Here is a 17,887-nt window from a genome sequence, read left to right on the forward strand (position 1 = left end):
TGGTGTTGATGAATTTGAATGATGCATTTACATGTACATGTAAGTATCCGGCTTACATATCATTTTGACTCGAAGACTCGTTAAAATTGAATAACTCTTAAACGTTTTGGTCTGCAAAATGGGGGGGGGGGGGGGGGGGGGGGAGTCCCCCTCTGGATCCGCCACTGAAGTCCTATTCACAAACTAAACAGTGTTCAGGTTGAAAGCTTATTTCAAACCTGGCACATTGTAATAAACAGAGATTTGACATGAAACATTTATAATAACTAGAAGTGTGTTTAAATTAAGAAAAAATCTTGATGAAAAGAAATTGTGGTGACCGTGAGGTATTTGAACCCGGTGATTTTAAAAAATAAAACATTTTTACGTGCAAAAGTTGATGACCTTACCCAGTGAACCATGCAGTAGACCATACATTACTAAGGAAAATTAACGTACTGGTGAAGTTAAAAATATTATCAGTGAAGTAGTTTCGATTTTTTAAAATTTACAAAAAACAAAATAATACCAAAAAAAACAAACAAACAAAAACCAAAAATAATGTTTAAACATGCAACATCATTAATGAGGGATACAATTTAGAATGTGACAATATATTGCTTAGAAATCCAAAAATGAAATAAGATTTGATATAAAGATATCAAATATACTTAATAAAATTTGAATTAATTACTGTAAATAGATTTTATATCAAACATCTGACTGAATTGATTTGTAACTGATTCCTTGTTTATCTAAAGATTTTACTGTTTCTTCAAATAAGATTTCCTACAACACATGGAATAGGTACATGAAGTAAGTAACTATAATTATGTCAAGTACATATTCACACATTGTTTCTATACTGTCTGATAATTTGTACAATTTGTATTTATTGTATTATTCAAAGAACCTAATAATATAATTAAAAAATATATTTTGTTTAGAAATTTATATACCTGAACCCTCGCAACACACACCAAACACATTACACTTCCTTGCTCGTCAATATAATATACAGAATAGTAGGTTATCATATGATTTTGTATCGTACAATATCGTATCATATCACATTGTAAACATAGATTATGATGTTATATTGATAAATATGATGCTATTCCATTTAATCATATTATGATATTGAATCATATGCTGTGATATAGTACTATGATATGAATCGAAAAGCAAAATGTCTTATCATATAAGAAATGAAGAATGAAGTGCAATTGCTCTGATGGTATATTCTACGATGCACTTAACACGCATGATAGGGAATTTGTCTGCAGAGCAATCGCACTTCATAATGTCATGCTCAACGATAAAACATTTATTGATTTGACATATTTGCTTTGTGAACCATTGTATGATAGGACGGTTATGATAAATATTGAAGGGAACATTTTTAAATCCGTCTACATATTTGTTTTATAATTTAAGTATATAGTTTTGTAACTTCCTCAAAGGCCTCTATCACGTTCCACCTTATATGTGTCTATGAGCAAGGGGTGGGGGGGGGCACAGACATACTTCTTCCCCCTTTGAAAAGTGTGGGGGCATGTGCCCCGGCTGTACCTTCCCCTACTCCCCTGTACTGTGTACGACAGACTGCACTTTTGAACATTGCAATGGGGGATCCCCTTCTAATATAAATGAGATATAACTATTTTCACCGTGAGAACATTTTTCTTGTAACTAACAATTTTATGACGGTTTAAAACGTAACTCGGTAAAAAAAAAATGTACTACGGAGAGAATAGGTTATGTACATGCAAGAAATAATGCTTTGAGTGCTGAGAACCTGCATATTAGAATTGAGTATTTTTTTAACCGTGGTATATTCTCATCTGATCAATCTATGTTAATTTTGTGTTAAAAAAGTGAGGGGGCACAAATCCACTTGTGCCACCCCCCCCCCCATCTTCCAAAAGTGAGGGGGCACGTGCCCCCGTCCCCTTGTCCTACACCCCTGATAGGCATAAATTATCCAGTCTACCCAAAGTTATCATTCGCATACTCACTAATACCTCTATCAACACTTACTCATTTTTCAAAATTCTTGAAAAAAGATAATGATGCGTAAATGAAATAAGCTATTGACTTCAGCTGCAAAAAAGTTATGTCAATTCATCAGTTTTAAGAAGATTTCACGCCTCTCTGTGACACAAGAAGTATTGTATTTAGACGCAGCTCTTTTTTATGTGTGTGTTTGATTACACAAGATCTATACATGTAAATAGATAGCATAAATACATTGGTAGATTCAGAGGGAGGTGTGGAGGTTTTATAGGTTGTACCTCTGCCCATCGTTACAAAATGTTGCTTAATGAGGTAAAAATAACACATTTTGAGAATGGAACTCTGCTTTTGAAAACTAAAATTTATGGTAGAACCCCTTTTTGAAAATTCCCTGGATCCGTCCCTGAAATATGCGGGGTTTTTCCAGTTGTAATTGGTCGTGGAACCTACAGTAGGTTTTCCTCAAATTTAATGAACTAGTTCTTACTTTTATTTTATTAACCGTGAAAAAAATTTACACATGGAATTTTGATAAGAGGAGCAGCAGGAACGAAAACTCTGGGTAAATAATGACCTGAAAACCCGTATCAACTCCTTTGAAATAAATCAATCTGCTAAGAAAGGGAGGGGGTAATTTTTCTACGGGGGTCATTATTTTTCTGGTATGACACGCAAAATAATGATCCCTGGGTCTTCTTTCTACAAAATTACCCAATTTTTCTACGGCTAGTTGAAAAATGACCCCCGGTCATTATTCTCTGGGAGTCAAAATTTGCCTCTACACTGGCAATGGTAACGTCTCCATATGAGTGAAAAATTCTCAAGAGGGACGTTTAACAATATACAACCAGCCAACGAGTTATGAGATTGATCAATGTTCGTTATCTTCACCTTTTCCTGATTCTGGAGTAGCCTAATCTCGGTTGAGATTTGGACTGACGCATTCTCCGAATCTCGGGACATTCCTTCATAATTCATATCTGAGAATTTACTTTCAGCTTCGACCGGTTCTAGCAATTAATGTGCACTTACATATAGATGACACTGCTGTTTGCTTCAAATAAGTTAGTTGACTACCATACTAACTCTGTATCACTATTAAGGCTGTATTACTTACTTAAATTCCATAAAATTTTCCGTTCAAATGGTGATTTTCATAGTGCAATATTTTATCTTCCGAAACTGAAGAGTTCCTACAATTTTTTTGTTTTTTTTTAAATTAGCGATGTACAAGTAGTTGTGTCGAGATACTATGTATCAGTAATTTGATAAACCAGACTATAGTTTATGAATTGGAGTAAGAAATAAAACTTAGAAATGATATCTAATGCTGCACATTCTCTGTAATAGCGTAATGCGATGTTCAAACATTATGTCTACTGATATAGTGCCAGGGCCCAGCTAAAAGTCGACCAAAAATAAAAGGCATTTTTCTGAATTCATTTTGCATATCATGGGAAGTATACGGAATTTAGGGTTGAACTTTGTATTGGTTGTAATATAGATTGATTATGTATGAATATATTAGAATACAGAGTAGAATTCTATACCATTTGTTTATTGTTTTTACATTGGCGAACTTGGGAACCCTACATGTATATTTAGGGTTCTATAGACCCACCTTTAATCTTTGATAATAAATTCGAACCCAAGCGATATAACTGCCTGTACGTACAACATGAAATTGCTGTTCTCAAGAAGAAAAAAAAATGTCCAACACAGCCCGACATGAATATCTAACTTTGAATAATCCCCCATTATGTCCAGCACCAATATAAAACTGTTCTCCTGGTGTGACTCTACCCTGGTCAGAGTGGTCCGAAGCTCATGTTGTATACATCATGGATTTCGTGGGTAACTCCACACGACCAACATACCCGTATCAACACATCACTGCAAATTACTTCCCCTGTCCGCCATTTTTCGGTGAAAAAAATCTTGCCTACGTTGGTCTTTGCAAGTTTCTTATCTCCATATTTGACTTTTATTATCTTTTTCATCAGTTGCAAACAGCTACAATTAATAATGCCCTGTAATAAATTAAACTTGTACGAAATAACTCACAGTTGTAACCGTTTACATTTGGTAGAGTAAAGGAAAACTTGGCTTTTCACCGATTGACTTTTGACTGAACTCGCAATGGGGGATAATTAAATTTACTGCTTGATGCACAATTTCAAGGTTGTTGTGTTTTTTTAAGCTAGATTTTTTATTATCCTGATCACATCGGGTACAATGCCTTTAAACATCCTGATTTGTTCACTGAAAACACCATACTATATCATTTCAGCCTTTAGATTTGTCGTTTGGGTTTACTTTTAGAGAAGTCCCGGTCGCTGCTAAACGCGGAGCGGAAAACAGAAAATATGAATTCTATCATATGTAATAATGTTATGAGGAGGTCAGCATTTTGTAAAATCAAAAGGCTTAATCATGAACAAGGGAAGCAGAAATTACAAAGAGAACGGGAAGTCATCTACAGAATCCACCGTTTCATATACTTCATGATAATGCATATGCATTTTAAACCAATTAGCCTATAGCTTATTTTGAAAAAAATATTAAACAAGCGTCCGTGGGTACCACCTCTTTTCACCGGCTTTGTTACCCCCCCCCCCCCCGTTCCCCTATATAGTGACGGGTGTTGAGAAAACGCAGAGTGGAAAATATTACATGCAATAGTGTTAAGGAGAGGACAGTATTTTGTATAATAAAAAGTTTATCATGAACAAGGGAAGCAGAAATTACAGAGAGAACAGGAAGGCATCCCCGGAATCCACCGGTACCGTTTCATATATTTCATACTAGTTAATGCATATGTATTGGAGGGATATATCTTTTCCACCCATGCCGCTTTCAATGACTTTATTTTGGATTCAATATCAACTAAATTGATACCACCTTAACTTATATTCCCATTCATTGTGGTTTTTATTTTAAAATTCTGTCCCCTTTGTTCCAAATGAAATTATTTTTTTTACCAAGACGATTGGGTATTTAAATTGTGATATGGCAAGTGTTTTAATTAGACACTTTCCCAAAAGTATAGGAAAAAGTTCTTTCCCCCCCCCCCCATGATTTAAAAAACTTTTCTACATCATCTATCCTTTTGGTCCATTTATTTCTATAACATATAAAAAACAAACTATTTGATATAGGTTTGGTTCATATTTGGTGTAATCAAGAATATAATGGCGTATATTGTAATATTTATTTCCCAATGATTAAGCAAAGAATGACTGATATTTTTGTGCAGAGTATTGTTGAACAAATCAACTCCTCATCAAGATGTAAAATTTATAGGTACAGTTATGACTATTTTTCATTGCAATTTTAGTTGATGAAGGCTATACCACATGTTTATAAAAATCACATCAGTAGAATTAGAATGTCTTCGCATAATCTTGCTATTGAGAGTGGACGTTATTTTAATGTAGTATAAGATGAACACTATTGTAAACTTTGTAATTTAGATATTGAGGCAATCTCTCACCAGAGGGCGCATTACGCTGCGCTACAACACCTCTGTCAACGTCTAAATGTCAAGATTCTTGGCAAAACTTACCTATACCTATAGCATCATGGATAATAATTTTATAAGTTTAAGTTTTATGCTTTAAATCTTTAAGTAGGTTCACAAAAACAACGAATTCCATGATTATACTAGTATTATTGAATGAATGAATATTTATATAAACTTTCTAATTCGCTCAGGTGTCTCATATTTACCATCTTCTGATTTTAAAAAAATTCAGAGAAGTGTTTGATTTGCTCAGATATTATCATTACAGTTCGATATGCTAAGTTAGTTTTTGTACGTTTTGATATAACTTTTTAGACGTTGACAGAGGTATTAGTGGAGCGTAGCGGGAACGATAACTCTGGGTAGAGATTGATATTGAGGATGAATTTCATTCTATTTCAAAATGTCCTTACTTTATTGAATTGCGCAGGAAATATATCAAGGGGTATTATTGGAAAAAATCATCTGTTTTTAAACTTATACAATTATTTAGTGTAAAATTTTTCAAAGAGTTGTGTAATTTGGGAAAATATCTTTACTGTGCCTTTAATTTACATAATGATTTACTTATATAGCATTCTCTGTCTATAAATTCACATCAATATTGTGTAATATACCATATAATGCCATGCCATGCCATGTCATACAATTGTTAACTTGTTTATTATTTTTGTAAACATGTATGCCATAAGACGTATGTCTTCAGCAATACAGAATATATATAACATAAATCGTTGTCATGACCAATATGTATACTAGTACATAATATACCTTTACACAAGTGTCATTCATCAGTTTTGCGAAAGAGTACTTTGATGTCAATTCCACAAGATAAAGAAGTGATAGAGCTGTTTATATCAGAAAAAAAACCTAATCATTTCACGTATCATGCATATATTATAAGCTACACACCACCAAAGCCCAATAAATGCACAATTCCGGCATTTAAACTTGTCTTTAAATAGGAAAAACCCATGACCGAAATTCAATATATATATCGATCTATTGTTTCATTGTCCTCTACCCTGCGTCATGTAGGAACCAGACAGAATGTCGTGAATGAATATCAGATATAGGGTATTCTGCCTTTGACGGTGAGTAATTATTTCTTTTCTTCACTGAGATCAAACTCACTTTTAACAATAATCTACGGGTGTAAGTTCAATATTCGACTTATCACCTGTTGGGACTGGTTGGGCTGCAGATTTAAATTCGCGAGAAGTCAGCTGTAAATATTTGAATGGCGGACTTGAAACTATAGTGTACAGTTATAACAGAGGCATATTTTACGCATCGTTTTCTGAAGGAATTAACATATTACTACAAACGCAATACTGAGTATAGAATTTATACTTTTTATTTAAATTAATTACAAAAGGAAATGGCAGTGATTTGAGCATATTCAAAAACACCCCTACTAACGTTATTGTTATTTAAATTTACACCACGTGGGTTTTTTGACCCATTAAAAGGTTAGAGGTGAGGTCAAATTCCGCAGCGAAGGAAACCGGAAATAAATCTGCCAAAGATATAGTCATTTTCTATATACTTTAATAGACATGTATCATCAATGCAAATGCATATTACGTAGAAATTTCAATTAAGTACTGTCATACTACTATGCTATAAAAGGTTTAATCTATCTAAACAGATATACACTATAAAGTTTAAGATGAGCACAGAAAGGTTGTCGTCATTCATACTTCTTTATCTAAGGCTGATTGCAAACTGACAAAGATTACAAAATAAATACATGCAAGAAACCATTTGAAGAATGTTCACAGTTTCCTCTATAATCATTCCTGAAGCAAATTCATAGGACAGAATTTTGTGTCAAAACTTCATCACGCAACAAAGGAAATTATGATATTATGATATTCCAAAAATAGAATGCGAGATTCTCATCATATGGTATCCTTCATACTTGCATGTTTGTAACTCCACTGTAATTTTGTTAATTCACTCTATATTTCTTTTTATATAGAAAGAATGAACAAGAATCCGGGTACCTATAGGACACGTGGACGTAAGAAATTGTTAATGCATTTTATGTCGGAACTACTAATATACATGTATAGATCAGAAATCAGATGTCGGGCTACCAATGTACTGTAAATGATGACAGAAATTAACTAATGAAAAGGTGAAGAAAGTAAACTGTTCAATCTCATAAATTCTATAACGAATACAAAATTAAGAATTGAGCAAACACGGATCCCTGGACATATCAGAGGTATGATCCGATGCCTAGGGGGAGTAATCATCACCAACCAACCTGTCACATCCGCCTTGAGTCCTATATCTTGATCGGATCAACGGAGTAATCCGTAGTCTAAATCGGTGTGTACAGAACGATCTAACAATTGGTAAGAAAAACGTCTGACAGCATTTGACCCAATGACAGGTTGTATTGGCAAACTAGATCGTTATAACGACCATATAGTACATTGTATGTAAAATTCTGACTTTAAATGAGACTGTTAAAACCCCTGTAGTATGAACTTGTTTGTCAGTAACCTGCCTCGATTTACAAACTGATCATACGCAGCTGAGAGACATAAACACCATTTGCAGGCGATGATGAATTATTGCTCCATCAATACTCCTTTCTTAATGAGATGCTCATAAATATGCATACCGCATCGAAAACGAGGCTACCGTCGGTTTCGACGCACGACAAACATGTCGGATTTAGCGGAATGTACGAAGTCGGTTGGTTGCGCAACGCGAGATCTCAGTATTGTCCCCCTCATTATCTTCGGTTTTGTTGAAGAAACAATAAAAACTTTAAACAAGAGTGAAGGATGCAAAGAAGTTTCCAAGGGATACAAATATTTCAGCGAGAAATACATTTCGGATATCAGAGGTAGGTCAAATCGTCTATCAGCTGATCAGTTTGACAGATACTATCAACTGATCGATCTTGAATCGTTTTGTGGCTGTAACTTACACCATATCAGCATGTAACAAAGATGTCTACAGAAGAAATGATCTTACATAATAATTAGTTATATGAATTAAATACGATGATTGTTGGTAAAACTGATCGATCGTATACATGTCCAAGTACCCCCCCCCCCTCCCTCAGAAAAAAAAGTTTTAGGCCTATAGCATCCCAGCCTGCTGAAAAACCATATATTTTTGTTGAATGATAAATAATCTAGTAGTTTCAATGAGTTAATTTATGACAAACTAGCATCATTTTATCAATTTATAGCCCCTGCATATATTTTTCATATGATTTATTTATTCCAAATTAGGGCCCCCCTGGGCATACATCACTATTATTAATACATATATATTCTCAATAAGATATGTTTAAATCATACTGCATTTGACAGATTTCAGTATGTAATGTTTATGAGAAGAAGAAAAAAAAAGTGCATTGTAATTTAGTATTATGAGCTACAAACAATGTTCATAACATGAGACATTTTGAACATGGTATTAATACTTAACGTATTACATGCAATTAACTTGTGCCGTAAAGTTTCAACTTTGCATTTGATGTGTGATTTCACCGCAACACCTACAGATAACATTATATTGAAATCACATGAAGAAACTACAAACAGTGCATATGTGCAAACATGGTTTCTCATGGTTCATACATAATACACTGTATTACTAGTAGTATGTGCTTAGACAATGTAAACCACATGAGACATTACATCATACATGTAACCATAACATGCATATATCATGGTATACATATGTATATTGTATCATGTAGTTATAATGTTCAATTGTTAAAATTGTATACTATAGATAAGCTGTTTCGAATACTTAGGGTACAAGACTAGTCGACATGACACATGCAGGTACTGTCCCTTGGTACCCCCTGTATTCAGAACAACAACTCCCCATATATCATCCTTCTTATACAGTGCATTTTCAATAAGTATTGTTACATTGTATGAGCCAACTCTAGACCAATGTCAATATAGAAATTCTTAACATGTGTATTTAAGGTATACATGTGTATCATTATCATGTAGTCATAATGTAATTGTTAAATATAGTATATGTGTTATATATATATATATATATATATATATATATATATATATATATATATATACACTTGTAATAAAATTTTAATCAAACATTTCTTATTGTAGTGTATAAATTGGATGATGACTGTGTTGTTAAAGCTAGATCCTACCGATCACAGAAGAAAAATGAGTCTCCACACACAATTGAGGTAATATTCAATTTGATTGTTTATGATGTTTTATCAGTCATATGTATCATAATGATTAATTATTCTATTTACATTTTTGAGATACCATCTAATATGTACTACTTAACCTGTAAGTTATAGTCACAAATACCAGTATACAAAAATTATTGGTTAAAGCATATGTTTCCTTAGAACTCGGGTTTCCCCTCTGAAATTTGGGATTGAGTCCAACTTGATAGGGTGGTCACTCACCCATACATGCATGTGGGGGGTTCCTCCCTCCAGATGAACCCATTCATATCAACATCTGTACCAATGTATTGATCACTGCATTGAAGTTGTATAATTCATTTTTAGCTCACCTGAGCTGAAAGCTTAAATGAGCTTTTCTGATTGTCCGTTGTCTGTCGTCTGTCTGTAAAATTTTCATACTAACGACTGCTTCTCCAGAACCAATGGGCCAATTTCAACCAAACTTGAAACAAATCATCATTGGGTGAAGGAGATTCCAGTTTGTTCAAATGAAAGGCCATGCCCCCTTCAAAGGGGAGATAATCACAAAAATGCAAAACTAGGGTAAGGTCTTCTCAAGAACCACTGAGCCAGAATAAAGCAGAAATTTACATGAAAGCTTCCTGACATAGTGGAAATTCAAATTTGTTAAAATCATGACCCCTGGGGGTAGGGTGGGGTCACAATTGGGGATCAAATTTTTTCCTGTTAGGATATTGGGAAAATCTTTAAAAGTCTTCTTCTCAAGAACCACTGGGCCAGAAAAGTTAACATTTACATAAAAGCTTCCTGACATAGTGTAGATTCAAGTTTGTTAACATACGGCACCCAGAGTTAGGGTGGGGGCACAATAGGGAAACAAAGATTTACATACAAATTTATAGGGAAAATCTTTAAATATGGGCCAAGGTGAGCAATGTGGCCCATGGACCACTTGTTGTTAAACACTGTACAATAAATGAATTGACTATTAAATTATTACCTAAATCCAACTATACTTGTTTTAAAATATTTAAATTTACATTAATTTACTTAATGTTTTTAAATTTGTCTTTACAGATACATCTAAAATCAGGACCAATATTTGAGAGAGATGACAGCAGTTGCTCCTGTCCAATTGGAACCTCTGGTGCATGTGGTCACATTACAGGTCTTTTGTATACTCTTGCTCATATGAAAACAACTGGAATGCTGGTTATTCCAACAGATGTAGCAAAAACCTCACTTCCACAAACATGGCATGTACCAAAAGGGGAAAAGGTAGCAGGGAGCTCCATTGACAACGTTCGAGTGTTAGGTTTTGATATGAGGAACCCATATGTGCCACCTAGAGGAATTCGAACAACATTATACAACCCTATTGAAAATGTGTCCGAACTACCTTTACAGGAATTGTGTGATAACCTTGAAGAAGTTGACGACACCTGTATGCTTTTGAGCGTGGTAAATTTAGAACGTCAGGAGAAAGTTGTAGACACGAAGTTTGGCAAATTCCCCAAGGGGAGTCCACTTGCAGTGCAGCAAAAAATGAACAGTAATTTAATTCTGAATATATTGGATGCTGATGACTTTCCTAAATTACCATCTCAAAATGTGATGATTAACAATATATCTACTGTGTTATCTGAAACAAAACACTTGAAAACTGACTCATTAAGTGTCACTACTGATGAGGCTTCAGAGATAGAATCTCTGACTCAGTTACAGTCCCAGGATCCCAAATGGCACAGGATTAGGCTTGATAGGATAACGGCATCTATTGCTGGTTCCATTGTCAAAAGGAGAAAAGGTAATTATGTGAAAAATGTATCGGCTTGATACATGTAATGAACATTACTACATTTCAAATAAGATTCTGCATTTTTAATTTGATATGTACACTTAAAATACAACATGTTTAATTCAACGAAATAGACAAGATCATGAATTATTATTCTAGAGAACAATTGTATATATAGTACAATGTAAAGTTCAATTTTTCTTGTATGTCTTAAATTTGTAGCCCTCAGTGGTGCCTTAGCTTAGCTTGTTTAGTTAATTGACCAATAGCTACAAATTAAAGACATTGAACAACTTCTTTTCAAAAACAAATTTTCAAACAATGCTGTTTTTGGTATAGACTATGACCCCTTGGTGGAGCGACTAAGGACTTCCAGATCTGTGGTGACAGCCAATATGAGACATGGGATAGCATGTGAGCCTACAGCAGCTGAAGCATTTGTAGCAGTAAGAACTCTTACAATATATGTTTTCATGTATTTGATAATAAATGCAGGCACAAATATTTGTTAGAATAACTAGTCCACTTATTATATGTCCAGTTGTAAATACCTTAGGCATTTAACCCAAAGAAAACTAAATGCATAGGTCTATACATGTATATCAATTTGATAAATACATAAATTATAAATAAATACACAAAATTTACAAGATCTTTTGAATATAAATAATATTGTCATAATTTGAGGTCTTTGGATATGTGTTTTGAATAAAGCACCAATGTATTGATGAAAGATTTCATGTAAAAAAAAAATCATACAAATAAATAAAACATATATAAGAGTCAGCAATATTTTAAAACTATGTTCTACTACTTTCTGTATTTTCAGAGGATGAATGACAATGTCAACATTTATCCCTGTGGAATATGTGTCAGTCCATGGTCACCTTGGTTGGCAGCAAGCCCAGACAGAAAGGTGTATTGCCCTTCCCTTACTCCATGTTATGGTTTACTGGAAATCAAGTGTCCTGTCAACCCCCTATCACAATGTGTTTACCTCAACAAGGATGAAAATGGGTTTAAACTGAAGAGGACACATAACTATTTTCATCAGATTATGATGCAGCTTGCGGTAACAGGACTAGAGTGGTGTTACTTGTTTGTTTGGACTTCAGATGAATCTCATCTTGAGCTTATAACATTTGACTCAAGTAGATGGCAAGAAATGAAAGACAAGCTTGATATGTTTTATTTTGACCATTACTTGAAAGGCTGATCAATATTTGATATAGATCATTTTCATTTGAAGGAATGTTTTCATTACTTAAAGTAGCATTTTCTATATCTATTCAAGATTTGCTAATTATTTCCATTCAGTTTCAACATGTTTATGCCAAAGTAACCAGGTCAACGGTCATGTTATTAAATGCAAAGTCTTGCCATAAGAAATCTATATACAAAATATGAAAGCATGCCTTAAATAATTCAGGAGATATTTTCTTAAAAGAAGATCAATCTTCAAGGTCATGAGGTCAGAAACTTTGGTACCAAATCAAATTTTCTCACATATGAAGACTGAGAGCTTTATCACTTACCATTTAAAATTATGTGCCAGGTTAATTTTTTGGATAGACAGGACAAATTTAATATTCCTCCAACATTAGTTGCAAGGGGGAGGGGGGGGGGGGGGCTTAAAAACTTTCCTAATGAAAGTTACTTCTTAATATGGTTGTGTAATTAACTAGAGTTATTGTTATTAATTATAAAACAACCAACACACAGGTAATATGTGTCGTGAATTACATGTCATGAAATTTATAGATCTTGTAATATGTTACTTTAATTTCTGGTACAATTCTGATACAATTTTTATATTCTGATAATTGTATATATTTATCTCATTTTCCTGATTGATTTCATCTTCAATTTACTTCCATTCCTTGACAAGAGGACCCTTGAATAAAGTTAGAATGTTTGCCACTGTCCATAATTGATTTATTGTTCCTACCATACTTAAGGGAATGACACCATCAAAAAGGTGGTACTCCTTGACTCTGCGGATATGCCTCTCAATATGTATCCTTAGTTTTGCTATCACCTGGGTTTGCTCCACTTCTTGCCTTGAAAATTGACCTTGACTTTGGAGGAATTGGGGCGTGTTAACTGAAATACCTGTCCCCTCTAATACCTTGTTCAGAACAAATCCTTTGTCTGCCATTATTGAATCACCCCTATCCAGGAGATCAATCAGGCCAGAAAGCTTGGTAATTTCTACATCTGACATATTTCCTGTGTGCAAACTTGATACAAAGGTCAGAGCTCCATGTGGAGCAATCCCAACAAGTCCTTTCCATGTGTGAGAGCTTTTGTATGACGAATAACACTTGGAACTGAGAACAAGAGATGAAGGTCTCTCTGTCTTTAACTCTGTACAATCAATGATTACCCGTGTAGAGGGATACATACTTTTGAATTGGTTAGGCATGTTCTCATTTATTTGCTCTCTACTTGGCCAGATAACTATGCTACCAAGAGCAAAGTATAAAAGATTTGCCCATGTAATAATTTTCCTACTTACAGTAGACAAATGACATTTAAATCTTACAGCTGCCCATGTAATAATTTTCCTACTTACAGTAGACAAATGACATTTAAATCTTACAGCCAAATCCTGCTCCATAAGACCACATTTTAAACGGCATAAAAACATGAACAATTCGTCAATGAGCAACATGTTCCTCGGATTGCCCACCAGTACGTGCTGGTTGATTCTGTCAGAAGATCTGTAATAATAACTGGTCATTCTATTAGCACCAGGTTTGATAAATTCATAAAAAGTTGTAAACATGACCATGGATGCAAAACCTGTATAAAATGAAATTAATGCATTGTCATTTGAAAATCTTTGAATGCCAAATCTTTCTATCTCAAGTCGTTGCTGTAATTTTTGAATTTCCCCTTCCTTCTTCTTCAGCATATCCTCTAACTCATTCACCCTATTTGTCTCAGGCTGCACTTCTTCATACATACTGCTGCAATATATAATTCACATCCATACTGTATAAATAATTGGAAAGTTAGTCAAACAATTTCATAGTCAGTTACAGACTGATCACCCCCCCCGCCCTATCTTTTATAAAGGATCTCTGTTGTGTCAGTAATAAGTATTTGTGTACTTCGATGTATTCATTTATTTATATATTACAAAATTATGCATATCTCTGATGAATGTGAAATTTATAGGAGGACGCTCTATACCTTTTCGAAGTTGGTAGATATTTTAAATTACATGCATATTAAATCATTACATAAGAATATCATTTTCTCAAAATTAACATGGTGGTGTAAAGAACAGCATTCATACTATGAATTAAGAGAAGAAGAAATATACATAAGCACAGGTGATTTTCAAAGTTATATAGAGCATGTTACTTTAACAAAGTGCAAAACATACAGTATTTTTTATTATTATAGACCATCATTTAATATAGTGAAAATATTTCAATACAATTTCTAAGTCTGAATGAATAATACAAAATTTCATACCTCACAAAGATCTTGATGATCCAGCATCCTACTGTCCAGCAGCAGTTGATCTTGTTGTGAGTTGAATTATTCAAAATAGTTTAATACAATTGCAAACCAGCATGAATAAAACTAGTTTGACAATTGATTAATCATTCTGAGAATAATTCATGAACAATAAGTAAAACCAATTTCACATTGAAAGTTCCAATGACATGCAGCAGCACTGAAGAAACTTAAATCATACTTATTGCTAAATTATATTTGCCTTGATTCTCCTAGTATTTTCAACTGTTTATAGAAATAGTAATTCGAAGGTAGAAAAAGAAACATTGCTTCGATTATTACATGTGCTTCTTGTAAAATTAGTCTGACCTTCTGTTAAATAAAATGACACACACATAGACCTATATAATGTTATGGATATAACCTGATTCATTCTGATTGACTATCACATAAATTATAGAGATTTTTAAAATGCCATTACCTCTCCACATTCAAATTTAAATTTTCATTTGAGACCGGGTTGTTGTTATTCTCATCAGTGTCAAATCTAGGCATTTTCTCTGGAACAGGATGCTTAAAAATTTCCCGTCGCGCAGCTTTTTCGTCAGATTTCCAGTTGAATATGGAAGGAACGCTTTCTTTCTTGAGTGTCTTCCTTACTGGGGTCCATTTGAAGTCGTCCCTCTTAAAATGACGTGAGCAAACAACTGTTTGATCACAGATCTGTTAGAAAGATTATAACCCGTTAAGACTTGTTTGAAGTCATTTCATTAAACACACACTGACGTACACACGTGCAAGGACCAACCTATTTCGAGGCCTACTTAATTCTATGATATAAGGGGGTCATCTCTCCGTATTATTTGGAACAAAGTTACATAAACATACTCTGAATAATGGACCAGGATCCCTCCGAATAGCATGTATCCAAGCCTTGCGAAGCTCCAATCTTTGTGGGATTTGATGAAAAGAGAGCTCTGGGTTGCGGCGTCCATTTCCATTACAGTTCGGCACGCAACAATGCCTGTCGTTCTTGCCTCCGTCTAAGGTCGACGCCATACTTGTTTATACTTGGATACGACGGTAGCCTCGTTTTCGATTTAGAAGCGCGGTTTATGAATATTCTGCGAAAAGGGAGTATATGGAGAACTGGCGACGGAGAAGCATATATCATCCCGTTTGTCATAAAATTGAGTTGTTAGTTTGCCGTTAACATTTATGTTCAATAAAATATGTACAGTAATTACGAAGCAGATATGGAGGACTCTGTGATGTCTTTTATTTCAAGTTCACTTAGATATATCGAATGGACGTTTGAATGAAAATGGGATTTTGTTCTTTTCATGTAGAAATTTTTGAATAAATTCTGCCTCATCAGTATATATAAACAGGTCGACGGGTAAAAGAACACAATTCGTGCCCATGATAATTCCAACATACTGTTGAAAGACCTGATCACCAAAGATTACGAAGATATTATCATTTAATAACTTTTAAAGTGATGACTTGTCAACGATGCTGATTGGTTGAAAAATTCCTTTGATTTTTCTGTCAAAATTTCGTTCGAAGTTCATCTGCACTAAGCACGCGGGACTACTTTTCTCTGGAATGAGTCTTCCCCGATCTAATTTTAGCGTTATTTACAGAACGGGATTTCCACACAGGCATTTATAGAACGACATGCATTCGTTTGATTTTTGTTTTTCATTGCTATCAAAAATAAGCACAACTAAAGATATGAATAAAATACAAATTAATTTAAAGAACATACATAAGCGATGACGTGATAGAATAGTCAACTTGATGACGTAGACCACTTACTGGTAGAAGTAGACAGATTACACGACTTCCCGGTATGAATCGTCTGCTTTACGAGATCGATAACATGACGGAGCAAGTGGCGACTTCTGATCTGGTAAATATTAATGAAATTGAACTGCGTTATATGGGGCTCAGTCAACGAGTGCGTTTTAGATGAAGAGGTGCTGAACTTTTTACTCGATATTGAAATGGAGCCGATTTGCATTCCACCGTTCCAACGACACAACCAGTGTTCAACGTCTCCAACACAATGCAGCATAAATCCAGTCACCACTTGTTATCTTCCTTTATATTTAATTCAGCTTTTAACCATTGCACCTTTAATTTGGCGTATAATCCATTTAAATCTGCACAGTAACGGTTCCTGACCTAAACGCACAGCCATGTCGTGTTGTTGTTTCATTCTTACATATATGTATTCCTACGCGCCATTTCAAAAACGTTAATTCAAGCTTTTCGATGGGAGAAACTATTTGTTTTTCTATCTTAAAAACATAATTAAATGATAAGAAATAAAACTTATAATTCTTTGTTTGATGCATGTATCAAACAAAACATTGGACGGAAAACTTCATCAATGGGTACACATTTCTTTGAACTGCTGTTTATCAAACTGAAATTACTGGCATGTGATTGTCGTTGTTCATGACCCTTCTTTTATTTGGTGAAATTGTGCTGCACGTGCCGTGAAACAATGTACCGACGAGTGGTAGGAATAACACAGGTGTTTATATACAGGATGTCGAGAATTTGGGCGTTTCATAAAAAGGTGTGAACGTCTGCAGGGAAGTCTACATACGGATATGAACCGAAAACACCAACGTATCATTAAACAACAATTACAAGAATTGAATGATTTATAGCTAATTTCTAAATAAGTAATGGGGTGAGGGCATGTATGCTGGCCAAGCGAAAAGGTTTTTTGGGTGAATCATTTCGGAAATTATTTCTTTGTTTTATCACACGGGGGTACACGGTGGCATCGACGGAGGTACGGGTGACATCCACGGAGATGCGAGGTGGCATCCACGGAGATCCTCCGTGGACTTCAATGTCTAGCTCGCGCGGAAAAATAGGACTTCAAAGGTGCCGACAATTTTAA

At 34.4% G+C, this 17,887-nt stretch overlaps 1 protein-coding gene across 4 annotated transcripts in view; it reads left to right on the forward strand.

The window, feature by feature from the left end:
• LOC125654048 (interferon-induced protein 44-like) overlaps positions 1–17,887 on the forward strand; it is a 56,577-nt gene that overhangs the window by 6,988 nt on the left and 31,702 nt on the right. For 2 of the 4 annotated variants that reach the window (XM_048883796.2, XM_056144067.1), the window contains exons 1-2: positions 6,483–6,612; positions 7,503–7,544. In XM_048883796.2, the coding sequence (XP_048739753.2) occupies positions 7,508–7,544 (37 nt within the window). In that variant the 5' untranslated portion in view covers positions 6,483–6,612; positions 7,503–7,507. Of the gene's footprint in view, positions 1–6,380; positions 6,613–7,502; positions 7,545–9,639; positions 9,723–10,772; positions 11,503–11,832; positions 11,940–12,322; positions 13,419–17,887 lie in introns of those variants that run through there. The other 2 variants (XM_048883795.2, XM_056144066.1) reach the window with 2 other exon arrangements.

Source organism: Ostrea edulis, chromosome 7 (genome assembly GCF_947568905.1).
Source record: "Ostrea edulis chromosome 7, xbOstEdul1.1, whole genome shotgun sequence".
Taxonomy (NCBI): Eukaryota; Metazoa; Mollusca; class Bivalvia; order Ostreida; family Ostreidae; genus Ostrea; species Ostrea edulis.